This window comes from Gouania willdenowi, chromosome 8 (genome assembly GCF_900634775.1).
Source record: "Gouania willdenowi chromosome 8, fGouWil2.1, whole genome shotgun sequence".
NCBI lineage: Eukaryota > Metazoa > Chordata > Actinopteri > Blenniiformes > Gobiesocidae > Gouania > Gouania willdenowi.
The window spans coordinates 20,851,574-20,868,553 of record NC_041051.1 but is presented as its reverse complement, the minus strand read 5'-3'; the positions used below and the strand labels follow the sequence as shown (position 1 = coordinate 20,868,553).

Here is a 16,980-nt window from a genome sequence, read left to right as displayed (position 1 = left end):
TGCCACAGAGTGATCGACTCCATACCACGCCGCATTACAACAGTAATTCAGGCAAAAGGAGCCCCAACTAAGTATTGAGTGCCGTACATGCTTCTACTTTTCATGTTCATAATTTTCAGTTGGCCAACATTTCTAGGAATCTTTTTTTTTTTTTGTATTGGTCTTATGTAATTTTCTTATTTTCTGAAATACTAAATTTGAGATTTTCATAAGTTGTCAGTTACAATCAACAAAATTAAAAGAAATAAACATTTGAAATATGTCAGTCTGTGTGTAATGAATGAATATAATATACAAGTTTCACATTTTGAATGGAATTACTGAAACAAATCAACATTTTGATGATCTTCTAATTTTATGACCAGCACCTGTACAATGAGCCATTGTAAATCTGTTTCAACATTTGAAAAAGTGTTTTTCTATTTGTATTTTTTTAGCTAATTATGTAAATTTGTTTTAAAAATTGTAAATTTGTAAAAAGTATTTTATTTTATTTTTTATTTTTTAGATAATTTTTAAAATTGTAAGTTTCCTAAAGTTAAAAACCAAACGTGACAAAATTTTGCGGAAATCTTGCCGATTTGGCAACCCAAGTGTCCAAGCCGCCTGCTGACGTCACTCGCTCAAACAGAAATAATCGCTGATCCTGCGGAAGTTGCGGCAGTTGAGTCCAGACAACAAGATGGCATCACACCCGGGAGGAGGCGACGACCAAGGTACGATCCGTGATAAAAGTGCACTAACCTCACCGTGACAGTGTGACTAACGCAGTGTTGGACGTAGATAATCACAATACTTGGCTCTTAGCTCCAGGTTTATGGCAGTGGCTTCGTTTGTCTAGCTCTGGCGATAAGTGAACTCGTGTTAGCTTAGCAGCGCTAAGAGTTAGCCTTGTTGCCTTGTCACTCAGCTCTCGGTAGCTGCCCAGACAACTATGTGTTTGAGTTGAAAAACCTCAACATTCTTAGCACGAAACTACACAATTCTTGAACTCATTATTATTTTTATGTCTGTTTACTGAAACAACCGCCAACTTCTGCTCATTAGCCGAAGTTATTACCACTTGTTTAAAGGCAGTGCTTTTAAATAAATGCCTTCATTGTCACGGGGTTTGTTTGTTCCCATAATAGACAGCTGACACAACATGTGTTAAATATGTGTTTTTGTTGTACTACAGTGACCATATTTTGATTTCCATATAAGAGGAAACGGGCTGACGTCGACACACTCAAAGCAATCGACGTTTACTTGAAAATGCCTTGTAACAAATTATGCAAACATAGTTGATAAGGAAAGACGTGGTTTTCCTCCGTAAGGCTTAAAAATATATATATATATATATTTCTATTTAAAACATTAAAATAATTATACTTGATTTAAGTTATATTCCCTTTATTATGCATGAACCTTTTTTTTTTTTTTTTTTTTTGAAGTCTCAAATATACATTAAAATGTCTCAATCACTGAAACAATATTATTTAATTAATTAATTGCCTCCTCGAAATTCAAACTGTATCTGAAACTGAAACTCAAGGCTTTCAGTACAGTAAATAATCATTACTAAATACATGACACCATCACATACTGGCTCTCTGAGTTTTATTTTGTCTCTTTGCTGTGGGGACATAAAGGTGTTGAGGTGTAAACCGGATGATAATAAAAACTATGGAGGGTCGTCTCATCGTTTTTTTGGTCTAGAGAGACGTGTCCACTCGACATATAGGCTACGTAGGAAGAGAGAAACAGTTGTCATTTTTCCAGCTCATCTTCATCAAAAAGAAAACTGAAAATAATTGAGAAAAATATTAACCTGGTCTTCACAAGCAACCTGTGACTACATACAAAGCGTTGTGTATACTAAGCGTGTAAGAAAAAAAATCGATCCAGCGATATATCACGATGTTTCACCGTGCGATTATCGTATCCATCCAATAAATGTCCAAATTGATTTTTTTTTTTATTTTAAAAATCATATAACGAAAAAAAAAAAAATTTAATTGCGTTAACATATGAATAGCACATAGTCAACTTTGGAAATTAAGAGCACATTATTTTCATGAAACATACTGGACCCTTTTTTTTTAGATGTATGTGGTTACTTAAAAAGAAGATGTTAAGAACCTTAACATAATCAGAATATGTTGTAGATGCAATTTAAACTTTTTTGAAAAATATAATTTGACAGTTGGTTAGACATGCCACTTGTTTTTTTATATTTGTACGTGAATTACAGTTAACATTTACTTGTTCTCACAAGTTTAAAACAAAATGAAATTTGTATTCCATACGACTTTGTACTTGTAAAGGTGAAATTTTTAATTATTTATATCACAATGTATATTTTATTGTTTTATTATTGGGACATATAGTAGTTGTGAAATGTGTATGGTATCATCAGATTTTTGGCAATGCACACCCCTAGTGTACACACTGCTCATTAGGGATGTAACGTTTCACTCAACTCCCGATACGATTCGATTCACGATACTGGGTTCACGATACGATTCTCTCACGATTTATTTTACAAAATGGGACTGTATATAAATGACTGAAAAATATTCCTTTATTTTTTTTGGGAAAATACTTTACTATTTTTCATTGTCAAAAGAATCCCTTAATAAACTATTCAAAACAATGCAATTTAACTAAAAATAAATCTTGAATGACATAAATAAAGGAATAATACAAATGAAGAAGAAGCTTATTATTTAAATTCTGGTTCTATAGTAAACAATACAAAACTGCATAATAGTTCTTTTTCTTTTTAAAAGTGCAACTGAAAATGTATTTTGTGCCTTAACAATTGGACTTTAAAAAAAAAAAAAAAAAAAAGTCATTTTACTGTATTTAGGGCAGATATTTGTTTGAACCAGCAGAGGGCGCTGGTACCCCAGTGGTCGGTTGGCATGCAGTGAAGAAGAAATGCTATGCTAGCAGACAGAGCTAATAGAAAAACGTGACTTTTACAGATATTCACGTAATATTACAGATATTCTTTCGATGCTAAAGGGGTAATGAATCATTTATGAATATGTTTAAGAGTAGAAGATGGCCAGAAAGAAAGTATTAGCAGATTTCGCTCGCCGCCAACACTTATGGGTAGCGCCCTCTGCTGGTTAAAAAAAAGTACTGCGATTCAATTTTCACAGCATCGATGTGAATCGTAATACCTATGAATCGATTTTTAACTGCCTTACGATTAATCGTTACATCCCTAGTGCTCATACATAATCATATATATTGTAAAGGCTTTGTAATGTTACACCTTTATACCTTTAAACCCAGACCACACACTACAAGCATTCCTTTGCACATAAATGAATTTATTACTAAGTAAAGAATAAACTTCATCTACTGATGAATGTGTGCGTGACTATGAGCAAACCATTTTATTGTTACATTGTAAATTGAGAAAATAGAGTACTAAAAGTCATGTGCATAAAAAGTAATTAAGTTTTCAATGTCACTCGTCAGATTTGATAAAGTCATCGTCTACTGGTGTATAACTAACAGTAGCCTCTATCTTTCAGGCAATACAAGAGACCAGATGCTAGAAGTGGGAGCTGTTTTATTGAAAGAGTAAGTATATGCTTTATGGAGTGAGTTTTAAATATAAAACTCAATAAACTGTCACTTATTAGTGTGCTTGTATAAATGTTTTTGAACAGTTTCATTTATCAGCGACTGCAGCGGCATGGTGAGAGGAACCAGGTAGTGACAAGAGAGCAGCTGGGTGGCTCCGAGCTGTCAGACCCCAACCACAAAAAGCTCGGTCAGTGCCTGCAGAAGATTGGAGATGAGCTCGATGGAAATGTAGAGCTGCAAAGGTAAATCTCCTACTCATGTATTTTGGACTACTGCATCGAACAATATTCCTCTAGGTCCCAATTACTGCTAGAAAAACGTTATTAGTGTGACGATGACATGAAAATTAAAACCAGACTCAACTTAGTCTAATATGTCAACACCCATTTTTCTGAAAACCATATTTTATACCCTTGCTATAGAGGCATAGATTTCATATATAATGGAATCATGTAACACAAATATGCTACTTTTATTATTTAGTTTTATTTTAGATTAGATTTTTTTTTTTAAGTTATTTTGAATATCTAAACAAAACATAAGAAACAAAGAAAACTAAAATATTCTCAACACAATTTTGCTATTCAGTTTGCAAAATTTTCAGGGGGGTAGCATGCCCCCCAACCCCCTAGTAGTCGCTAGCCTTCGGCGGCATTGCCGCAGTGTTTTCTCACTGCGCGTTTTAGCCTTCTGCTTTTTCTTTTTTTTTTTTTAGCCTACTATGACTTTTTTTTTTTTTTCGGGGCATCACTGAGTGTGACAATGAATCAGAATCAACTTTAATGGCCGTTTATGTTAAACACACGAGCAATATGACTTGGTCAACTGTTCTCTCTCTTCTTGAAAAATGGTGTCAGAAGTGGGATTGTGCCTGCACTTTAAGGAGGAACCATGACCAGAGGAAAGAAAGGGGAGCTGATGGTGGAGCCAGATGATGGTGAACCAGCTACCTCAGCAGAGCGGCAGGGTGCATCAGCAGCCAGCAGCCCAGACGGTTTGGAGGAGTTGACAAAACTGGTAAAATCTCTGGTCCACTCCCTGGCATCAAGGGACCAGCAGATGGAAAAAGAGTCTGGACTCCAAGACCAGAGATGGAGAAGTATGCAACACCAGTTTACTCAGATTCAAGCACAGATGAGAGAGTTAAAAGAGGACTATGAGAACAGAGTTCTTGTTCCAGATGAGCACAATGATGACATTGATTATCATAGTGGGGCTCCAAGCCAACTCCAGCAGCAGGAGGAGCTACAGCAACCTACACCAGTGAGGACACCTAACATCCCGCGAGAGCCAAAGCTGTTACCTCTCTCTCCTAGTGAGGATATTGAACATTACTTGACAACGTTTGAAAGAATTGCTACTGTCTGCCGTTGGCCAAGAGAAGAGTGGGCTATTCAGCTGATCCCTCTACTCACTTGTAAGGCACGGAGTGCTTATGTTCACATGGATATTGCTGACACGGAGGACTATGATAAACTCAAAGATGTCATTTTGGCTAAAAATGAGATCACAGCTGACACCTATAGGCGAAGGTTTCGTTCCCTGGACATCAACCAAGGTGAATCACCCCGTGAACTCTATGTGCGGCTGAAGGATCTATTCAATAAATGGACAAGGCCAGAGACTTCCACAGTTAAAGACATATCAGAGATGTTAATACTGGAGCAGTTTCTGAGAATGGTGGGACCTGAGCTTGAAGTCTGGATCTGAGAACGGGACCCAAGGTCTGCAGAGGACGAACCACTTTGGGCCGAGACAACAGCTTCGCCAGACGTAAGTCCAATGGGGGTGAAAGGAGTGGTCATTCACAGGTCAGACATCAGTCTAGCTCAAGACAAACTTCCCCTAGTAGACCAAATAGTAATAAATCTTTTTCTGCATCCAGGCAGGATGTGCGTTGTTATCAGTGTAATGAGATTGGTCACACCCAATACACATGCCCTGCCACCAGACAAAGTAAGCCCTCTCTTCTATGGTCCTTTCCCAGACCCACCCACCCAGGACATTCTCAAGTTCAGGGTGAAGCACTTACTACCCCTGCACTAGTAAATGGTCAGCGAGAGGAGGCCCCTCTTGACTCGGGTTGTTTTCAGTCTGCTGTTCTGCCTAGTTTAGTGCCAAGGGAAATGTGGAGTGAGATGACTTCCAACATTAGTTGTGTACATGGGGATAAGAAGTTGTATCCCACAGCTGAAATTTATCTTACAGTAGGAGGTCAGACTTATCTTCTCACGGTAGCATTAGTGCCCACACTTCCATATCCAATTGTTCTTGGGCATGATGTTCCAACTCTACTTGACTTAATAGAGCAGGAGAGATGATTTAAACACCACAAACGTCCTGTTAATAAATCAGTTCAAATTGCCCAACCAGCTGTATGCAATAGTGTAATGACTAGGGCTCAGAAAGAAAGAAATACCCTAGAAGAGTTACCTTTTTTTCATTCTGACCTAGGGTCAGAACCAGAACCGGTTTGGTTTAAAGATTTGAAAAATATGTTACGTAAGTTTGTATCCAAAACTGGGTCAGACTGGGACCAGTGGCTTCCCTACCTACTGTTCGCCTACAGAGAGGTGCCACAAGTGTCGACAGGATTTTCCCCCTTTGAACTATTGTATGGTCGGCAGGTGAGGGGCCCACTTGACCTTCTCAAAGAGCATTGGGAGAATCCAAAGGCTGAGCGTGAAAATGTGGTGGCTTATGTCCTGAAAATGAGGGACAGATTGGAGCAGATGACGGCACTGGCACATGAACACATGAGATTGGCAAAAGAGAGCCAGAAGACCTGGTATGACAAGAGTGCCAGAGAAAGAATTTTCCATCCGGGGCAAAGGGTGCTGCTGCTGCTCCCATCCAATGACAGTAAGCTGCTGGCGAGATGGCAGGGTCCTTATGAGATCACAAAATGTCTTGGTAAAGTCACCTATGAACTGTATATGCATGATAAACAAAAGAAACATCAGGTATTTCATGTTAACCTGTTGAAAGCATTTAAGGAGCCTTCATTTGAGCAGTCGATCCAGAACCTTCTCATCTGTCCTGCAACGGAAGAGGATGAAAAGGAGCCTTTACTTCTTCCCGACATTGCTGAGAATGCTGCGGTGGATGTGTCGCATCTGACCCTGGTCCAGCAGAAGGAGGTGAGAGTACTTTTGGATCCGGAGCTGTTCCAACAAAAGCCGGGTTTTACAAACCTGATCCAGCACAAAGTCCACCTCAAGCAGGATGCTCTTCCCAAGCGCAGGAGCTACAGGATCCCAGAACGGTTGGTGCCACGGCTTAAGAAGGAGATCGACTCTATGTTGCAGATGGGCATCATTGAGACTTCAACCAGCGAATGGTGCAGCCCGGTGGTATTGGTCCCGAAAAAGGATAGTTCATTAAGGTTCTGCATTGACTTCAGGTACCTGAATTCTGTATCAAAGCTTGAATCCTACCCAATGCCCCGTATTGATTAACTTCTGGAAAGAGTGGGAAGGGCAGAGTTCATTACAATGCTTGACCTAAGTAAAGGTTATTGGCAGCTGGCCCTTGCACCAGAGTCTAAGGAGCTCACAGCTTTTATAACACCCTATGGCAAATTCCAGTTTCAGGTGATGCTATTTGGTCTCCAGGGGGCACCGTCAACTTTTCAGCAACTGATGGACCAAGTGCTGAGAGATGTCCCACAGTTTGCAGCAGCTTACCTGGATGATGTGATTATCTTCAGTCACTCCTGGATGGACCATGTTGCTCACCTTCGGCAGGTGCTACACCGGATTAAGGATGCTGGGCTGACCATTAATCCAGGCAAGTGTGCACTAGCGCGCCACCAGGTAGAATACCTGGGCCATGTTGTTGGACAGGGGGTTGTCAAGCCTCGTGTGGGGAAGGTGGATGCCATCCATTCGTGTCCTGTGCCGACCACAAAGAAAAAGGTGCGTTCCTTTCTTGGATTGGTGGGTTGGTATAGTAAATTTGTTCCTCATTTTGCTTCTCGAGCAGCCGTATTAACTGAACTCACCAGAGCCTCAGCCCCAAATAAAGTAAAGTGGACGGACGAATGTGACAGAGCGTTCAGCGACCTCAAGACAGCAATCACAAGTGAGTCTGTTCTCCACAGTCCAGATTTTTTTCGCCCGTTTACACTATAGACGGATGCTTCTGGTGTTGGCCTGGGCGCAGTGCTTCTGCAAGACAATGAGGAAGAGCGGCGCCCTGTTCTTTTTCTAAGTCGTAAATTACAGGACAGAGAGACAAGGTACTCAACAGTGGAGAAAGAGTGTCTCGCAATGAAGTGGGCAATCAGTGCTCTACGTTATCTGCTGGGACGTCACTTCCTTCTAGAGACGGATCATCGAGCACTGCAATGGCTAAACAGGATGAAGGATTCTAATATGCGTCTTACTGGTTGGTATATTTCCCTGCAGCCTTACAACTTTACAGTACAGTACATTGCTGGAAAAGACAATTTGGTGGCAGACTGTCTTTCCAGAGTACATGAGAATTGAGGAACTGTACTGCTGGAGAAGGGGGAGGAAATTGTTACGGCAGAATTTGCGGTTGACCTCATTTGGAGACATGATTTATTGCTCTGGTTGAATGATGGAGTCCAGGAGAAGCATTGATGATTTTATAAAAAAAAGTTTATTCTAAACTAAGTAAAAAAAGTACAAGATAGAACAAAGTGGAGTGACCGTCCGGTCCGATGATCGAGACAATTCTGACACACATCTCGTATATCCCCTGCTCAGTCCCCCCTCCCTCCTCCCCCCCCGAGAGAGAAGGAGGAGGGAGGGACAGCGGGTGAAGAAAAGACAGTTTCCTTTGAGTCAAAACAGTCTGTTCTCCGGTATCTGATTGCCATGGAGACGGAGGTGTGTGCGTCTTATGTGTTCGTGTGTGTGAATGGATGTGTATGGGGTGTGCCATGTGAGTGCCTACGCATCTGCCCTTGGGGTTGTTTTGGGAACTTTGGACAAGGCGTTCTGACCTGGCAAAGTTGAAGACATGAAAAATCACACAATGGAAAGTTACACCCCAAGGCTTAAGGATTAAAATATATGAGTAAATATATTATTTAAGCATAACTAGTAATTTCGCCCCCACAAAATGTAACGACGAGATGACGTTACTTATGGACTGTTACACTTATGAACTGTTGTAATTTAAAAAAGAGTCAATTGTAATTCTGTGACAAACTGCAGTGCTTAATGAAATCAAGAGACACATTTTTGTTGTATTGGTTTAATTAATTTATTGGTCAAATGGTGAAGCACATGGTTCAGGCCACAGGATTCATCTAGTGATAAACACAGAAAATACATTTCAGTTAATTGATAAATAACTTAGCAGTGACATGAAAGATAAAACAATTAAATATGTTCTGGTATTTTGCATGTGATTGAAATGTGATCTTCAACAAAGCTTACCTGTGCATGCTCTCTTCCTCTTTCCTGAGGTGTTTGGGTAAAAGAATTCCCCGGGGCTTTTGGACACCTTTTTATAGTTCCAGGTGGGAGAGACCAAGCAGAGACTAGGAACAGGGGAGCTGGATGTGTGTAGCTCAATGTAAATATCTAGTTTAATAATTTAGGAGATGTAAATAAGATTAATGATATTAATACAGGGTTAGTGTTGTGATAATGTCTGTTAGGAAGTGTTTGTGTAAATATTTATGTTGTACTTTTAATATGCACATTATGTCACCCCATGCTTGGTACAGGCTAATTAGTGGTACACCTGTATATAAGGACATTCATTCTGTTCAGTAGAGTGTGGAATGGAGATTGAAGTACACGGTGCTTGTGGTGCAAACTAAAAAATAAACAGATAAAACTGATGCATCAAAACCTGGAGCCTGGTTTCCTTACTGACTGCCTCCACTGCTACGGTTGATCCTTGACACTCTCTAACAATGTAAGCATTAAATAATAACAATCAACTAGAAAAAATATATGAACAGTAGTGAAAGACGAATATGTGCAAAACTGAATAGGATAATATAACAAGATAATTATAATAGGACAGGGGTGTCCAATTCCGGTCCTCGAGGGCCACTATCCAGCATGTTTTAGATGTTTCCCTCTTCCAACACACCTGATTCAAATGATTAGGATCGTTATCAGGCTTCTGCAGAGCTGGATGAGGAGTTGATCATTTGAATCAAGTGTATTGGATGAGGGAAACATCTAAAACATGCTGGATAGTGGCCCTCGAGGACCGGAATTGGACACCCCTGTAATAGGATAATAGTGCAGTAGTGCAGGTGAACATTTACATTAAAAAGTATACATGTATGTACATTCTCAGTGACCGTTTGTTCCAGGGTTGTTACATATTTAGTTCCAGGTTTATTACACAGCAACAGGACTGACACTCTTTGACTGTTTAGCGTTAATCAGAGTGACAGCCTGGGGGAAGAAACTGTTCCTATGGTGGATTGTTTTGGCGTACAGTGATCTGTAGCATCTGCTGAAGGGGAGGAGTTTGAACAGATTGTGTCCAGGGTGTGAGGGATCTGCAGTGATGTTACCTGCCCGTTTCCAGACCCTGGGTAGGTATAAGTCTTGGATGGGGGGCCGTTCGACACCGATGATCTTTTCTGCAGACCTGATTATCCGTTGTAGTCTGTCTGTCTTGATTGGTTGCTGATCCAAACTAGACAGTGATGGAGGTGCACAGAACAGACTGAATGATGGAGGAGTAGAACATGATCAGCAGCTCCTGGGGCAGGTTGAACTTCCTCAGACACAATCATGAAAAATGCACAGCTATGCGGAAGGTCCACTTCAGGTCCTGTGAGATTGTGGGTCTCAGGAACCTGAAAGAGTCCACAGTAGCCACTTTGCTGTTCAGAATGGCGAGGGGGGGTGTTGTCTCCTGAAGTCCACTGTCATCTCCACAGTCTTGAGCGGGTTCAGCTCCAGATGGTTCTGACTGCATCAGAGAGCCAGCCGAAGACAGACTCGTCACCGTCCTGGGTGAGACCGATGATGGTGGTGTCGTCTGTGAACTTCAGGAGTTTCACTGAGGGGTCCGCTGACGTGCAGTCATTGGTATAGAGGGAGAATAGCAGTGGGGAGAGAACACACCCCTGGGGGTGCTGGATGTGATGCTTCCCAGCCTCACTTGCTGCTACCTGTCAGTCAGGAAGTTGGTGATCCACTGACAGGTGGAGGCCGGCACTGTGAGCTGGGTGAGATTCTGGTGAAGGATGTCCGGGACGATGGTGTTGAACACAGAGCTGAAATCCACAAACAGGATCCTAGCGTAGGTCCCTCGTTCCTGGGGAGTCGAGGTGATGCAGGATGTAGTTCAGTCCCCATGTTGACTACATCCTGACCTATTTGCCCGATAGGCAAACTGCAGGGGTCCTGTGATGTCCTTCAGGTGGCTCAGTACCAGCCTTTCAAAGGACTTCATGACTACGGACATCAGGGCAATGGGTTGATAGTCATTGAGTCCTGTGATGGCAGGGTTCTTTGGAACTGGGATGATGCTGGAGCTTTTAAAGCATACCTGAATACTGTACAGTATCATATACTGTCTTCATTAGAGAACATATTTCATTTGACTCTTTCAGCGGCCCAGACATTTATAGGCCTGGACAATATAATTTCATGTACTCATGAGTGGATTCAAGTTAAACATTTTTTTTAATATTGTATAATTTTAATTTATTTATTCTCTGAAACATTAATATTCAACTATGCAATTTCAATGTCTTGATTTTAGTGACGTTAGTAAACAGTCAGAGCCATAAATGAAATGGTACAACTTTGATTTCCTCGGTTTTGGTCAAAAATTTTCATTTTGGTGGATCTCTACACAATATTAAACTCTTTTACTCATTCTTTCTTGATGTTTGTTCCAGGATGATAAACGACCCAACCGTCAGTCCTACTAAAGACATTTTTCTGAGAGTAGCTGTTGAGATCTTCTCTGATGGGAGGTTCAACTGGGGCAGAGTGGTTGCACTTTTCTACTTCGCCTGTCGACTCGTCATCAAAGTAAGTGACCAACATTAGCCATTTCCTTAATGCTTAACAAGTACAATATGAAGCTGGATGAAACAATAGAGGTATAACATGATTTTTCCTTTTTCCTAGAAGAAGGGAAAAAAAAGAGGTATAACATGACAGATTGTTTGATTTTATTTCTCCGTCAGGCTCTTGTAACCAAAGTTCCTGATATCATCCGAACTATTATAAGTTGGACCATAGACTACCTCAGAGAACATGTGATCAACTGGATTAGAGAACAGGGAGGCTGGGTAAGGCATTAACATGTTTTTAACCTTCTGTTGGCCTAAATTGATTGTGATGCAGCTCTTGTGCTTTTTAAAGACATAAAAACGTACAGTATCACTGTAAAGTAGCTTCTCAGGATTTTTGCCAAAAGAAACATAATAGTTATAACTGGCTGTTTTTGACTACTTTTGATTTTACCTTTTATATCTCACCATATAAATAGTTTTGATGAATTGTTAAAAAAAACAAAAAAAAAAAAGCAATGATTTGTTTTACACTGCAGATGATATAAACCTTGATAATTCAAATTATGTCTGAACAGAAAGACAATTCTGGGTTAAATTTGCTGATACAAAATGCCACACAGGCACTTTTTATTTATTTAACAAACACCTGCACAATATTTGCCACTTTTGACTTTTTCTCCTATATGGGACAGCATGTGTGAGTGATTTCTGTAGTGTGGCTTGTTTAGACGAAGGTCTGGGTTAGGACGCATTCAGAAATCTGTTTTTTTTTTTTTTTTTTTTCATTCGTATGTGCGCGCATGCAGCACAGTTTGATTCACTACAAGAGTGAACATTGATGGCTGATGATGTCGACGACTAATGGGCGCTGATCATTTCTGAAGTTAATGAAATCAGGCTTTTCACACAAATGTTAATCTGGCGTTAATGAGGGTAAAAAGAGATTTTAACTGTGGCTTGGATAGAAAACTGTCTGATCCTCACACTGCAATAATCTGATCAAATCAACTTGTTACATTGTTGATCAACAAAGGCTTTTCCAATTATATTTCCGCTTTATAATTTTCATGGATTTCAATGACATTTATAAGCCTTAGAAAAACTCCATGTTCCGTGATTTCAAGATGGCCCCAAAAATAATGACATAATTCCCTAGTCCGCCTCCTTTGCTTCAGACTACGCGCTTTTGGTCTACTTACGGTGGGCGTGTCAGGAGCCTGGATCGGAGAGGAGCGCATAACTGCAGGCACTTAAGTCCAGATGGGAGAATAGACCCCTAAGTCATTTTTTAATTTTTTTAAACTGAATGAATGATGGCTAAATGTAATATTCCAATGATAGCTGTGTGAATAGTTGATATTCTTTGGTTTTCTGTTTGTAGGAGGGTATTCGTTCTTACTTCGGCACCCCCACGTGGCAGACAGTGGGCGTCTTCCTGGCAGGCGTTCTAACAACTGTTCTTGTTATCCGTAAGATGTGAGGAGAATGTGGACTGCTGTGGGAGGAACCAGGACTGAGGGAATATATGTGGACACAAAGGCAAAAAGATTTAATGGGATGAACATGTTTTTGAAAAGCCACTGTGAAGTTGTTGGTCTCGTCTATGGATCTGGATGTGACGCAGCTGTAGACATGATCCCTGCAGCACAGCAGAGGTGAACTGTGCATGATTACACGCACAGAGCATAAGGTGGAGAGGTTGTGAGACTTGAATGAGAAATGTGTTTTAAGTAATTTATTTTGTATTTGGTATTAAGAAAAAAATATTGTTCCGTTTTTGCTTTTAAGGTTTATTGACAGAAATGTTTGTTTTCTGTAGTTTTTATTTGTTCCCCTTATTTCATTTTTGCTTTTCTGATCTTCAAACTTTCTTCATCCAATTTGTCATAATGTCTATGTACAAAAAAATTGTTATCACTGGCATTAATCTGGAGTAATCTAGCGCTTGCTTTGATGTTGCCTGGCCAATGATCAGAGTGAAGAGAATTTCCCGTTCCAACAGTGAGTGCTCTTCTACATTTTCTTTTTTCTTAAACACAGTCAAACCTTATTTCAGGTAAAAGTGCCACTCCAAGGATTTTTTTTTTTTTACAGAGCTATGTTTACATACAACATGAATTACCCCATCCATGGTTTAACAGTTGTGAGTTCAATTAAATGGTTGATTCATTTGGTTTTCTCTTGATTAGGGGTGAGTTTTTGCAAGGAAGTTGCAATACGATACGTAACACATTACTTGGGTCACGGTACAATATTATCGCGATTTTCTACCCAGTTATTAATGTCAAAATTAAACGTAGAGATGAAAAATCAAGTTGCTGTATGTGTTCATCAGAAGATATTGATCATTCAGAGGACAAATTGAGTCGAAACTATTGGCTTTAAAACATCCTATTTATTATTAGTGTGTGTTCACATTTTAACTGAAAAAAAGAAAATGCAGTGTTACACACTGCCATCATAAAATAAAGTGCAACAGGTTTCTTTTCACTGAAGCTACTGTGTAGTAGTCTCAAAGTAACCATGACAGCATTGTAACAACAAAGTGAGAACATCTTATTGTGTCAGTTTTAACACCGATCTGAACAGATTGCAGGTGTTACACTCTGCCATCATAAAATCAATTAACCATTGTAACACATTGTAACCACTGAAATGTTGCACAAATATTGATTAAATATCAAAATTTAAATAAAAAAAACGCTTTTTTTTTTTTTTCAATTTAAGAAATTTATTTAAAATCGGTTCCCCAAAAAATCGCAATATATTGTGAAGTCGATTTTTTTTATTTATTTTTTTTTTTTATCACACCACTACTCTTGATGTATGCATATTAAAGAAAGGAAATCCCAAAGACTCAGCCATTTGATGCTTTTCCACCAAATGGTGAAAAGATTTTGGCTCCATATGAAACAAAACATTGGATTTTTCTAAGCCTGTATTGAAAACCGATACTTCCCATTTTTGGGACACACTGATGACAGAGTGCATAATATGTTATCAGACGCTTACCTCACTTTTCACATGTTCAACGTACTGTATTAAGTTATTCAAACACAAACCAACACAGGAAAAGGCTTTTGTATGTTCTTGTTTGTCAGTGCCTTGGTCTTTATTTGTTTTTTAAATATAATTTCTCTTTCATGCTATACAATCTATTTGATACTCTTTAAGTGTTCAACTTTTCTATCACCTTTGTAAAGCTGGGACTGAGTTTCAAGTCTCCCTGAAAATCATTTTGCAGTTTGTATGTTGTAATATGGAAAATAAATCTTATAAATCTCATTGTATGAATATCATTTACTTTCATCAAAAACAATGTCTACGGGAGAGAACGTGATTGGTTAGAACAAAATGGAGGCGTAACACTTCCCAAAATTTCCCTGAAACTTTCAAAATACCCTGATAAGTTGGCATTTTCCACTTCTTTGTGCTTCGTGGTGACTTCATAACAGCCGAGCTGAGAGTGCTATCTTGATTTATAATGAGGGGAAGGAACACGTGCTCGTCTTCTGCGGCCTTGGCCACAACAAAGCAAGTTTTCTAGTTACTGGACCTACGTTTGAAAGAGAAGATTCAGCTGGATGCTGTACAGGCTTTGTAAACTTCACTTTCCGTGAGCATTGCCAAAAAAAATGGCAACATTAATTTGTTGGAGAAGGAGGTGACTGACAATGTGAAGACTCAAAACTCTTGAGAAAAGACTAGGATAATGGAATGGAGGCTAAATTAACAGTCTCGAGACAGGGCAAAATGAAAAATGTGGGGCCGAAGGAAGGCGCTGAGGGCTGTCATCCATCCCATAAAATACAGACTCTGCCTTTATTTTGCCATAAAATGTTACTTTCCATATTGAACCAATATGGGGCATGATTTGTTTTGTATTAAATGTCAAACAACACTAACTGACTGGCTCTTCTAACCGATCAAACTATTTTAAGTTGGACCATAGACCACCTCAAAGAACATGTCATCAGGGCCGGCCTTCCCGCCAGGCGGCCACCTAGGGCGCCATCTGCTGGAGGGGCCCTAAAATGCACTCCCCCAAATTTTTAATTTAATTTAAATTATTATTATTTAAAAAGGTATAATAAACGTGAAACACACCCTTTACAATCACTGTAAATGTTTTCTCTTAATTGAATATTAATATTAAAAATGTGTAACTATATCTGTGAATCTTATTATTATTGTTCTATTCTCAATAATTATATTGTGTTGTTTGCACATTATGTTCATTGGTTTTAAGATTTTTGTTGCTGACTAGTAAAACCAAACAGGAAAGTAGAAGTCCTTGTACTGACACTTTTATATTTTATTTTAACTGTTGATTGCACTGTTTTGCATTGCTTTTGGAATGTTGCACCATTGTTGTTGTTGTTCCCTCAACACAATTGCACTATACCTGTAGGTGTTATATTGTATTATAGTGCATTATTCAAAATTTTATAAATAGGTTGTATGTTTTTCAATGGTTTGTTGTGTCATAGAATTGCATTGTTTTGTCTTGATATTTAAAATTAACATGTGCTAACCACTACATTCATTTTAATTCAATTCATTGCATCTACACGTCTGTTATATGTTGTCACCACTAAAATGTCCTAATTTTTTCCCCCTTCTAGATCATCATAAACTCAGGTCGCTCCAGGCTTACACTCCCATTATGTAGGCAATATAGGCAAACGCTAAGGACGCCATGCAAATATAAAAAATGTAATGACCAAAATGCTGATATTATTAGCATACTAAACTTGATAGTATTATTAATCATTTGTTTTAATGACAATAAAAAACTAGTTTTACTCCTGGAAGTATATAAATTAAAAATAATACTTGATGAGCTAAATTATCACTAGAGGGCAATTTAAATGTTTTTTTTTTTTTTTAGCAAAGTTACAGTGTGCACTAAAGTCTTCAAGCAGCAGCTATTTAACTTCATTTATTGTTTGAGTTGCTTTTTTCAATTATTTATTTAGGCTAAGCATTTTACATGTATCTTGTTTTTTGTGCAATGCCTTACTCTAATATTAATACATTTTATTTTGAATCTGTTACTAAGATGATGATTTAAATTGACTTTAATTTGTAATTCTGCTCATGTTTTCTCCTAAGTGTCTTTGTGGGTATGATGAAGATCACTATGCAAGTGTTACAAATTATTCTGATAATAATATAACTGTAAATATCCATTACTTGGTATTAAAGAAATGCCATATACAGGGGCGCCAAAGAGGCTAGATCAGAGAACCACCTCCTCCTGTTTTACCACAAGTGCAGCTTTTTTTTTTTTATTTGAATTTTGTAAACTTTATTCATCGCTGTAGTGAAATTCTCTCTCTGCATTATACTCCGACAGTGAAGGCCTGAGCGAGATTTGAGCCAGCGACCCTCTGATTACAAGCCCAGCATCCTTA

General features: G+C 38.9%; 1 protein-coding gene across 1 annotated transcript; it reads left to right on the top strand.

Annotated features, from left to right (window-relative positions):
* The first annotated feature begins 644 nt into the window (after positions 1-644).
* Positions 645-13,877, top strand: LOC114468787 (apoptosis regulator BAX-like). Its single transcript, XM_028455865.1, has 6 exons — positions 645-716; positions 3,531-3,579; positions 3,669-3,827; positions 11,441-11,576; positions 11,735-11,839; positions 12,945-13,877. The coding sequence occupies exons 1-6, from the start codon at positions 683-685 to the stop codon at positions 13,041-13,043; spliced, it is 582 nt and encodes a 193-aa protein (XP_028311666.1). The 5' UTR covers positions 645-682; the 3' UTR covers positions 13,044-13,877.
* The last annotated feature ends 3,103 nt before the right edge of the window (positions 13,878-16,980 follow it).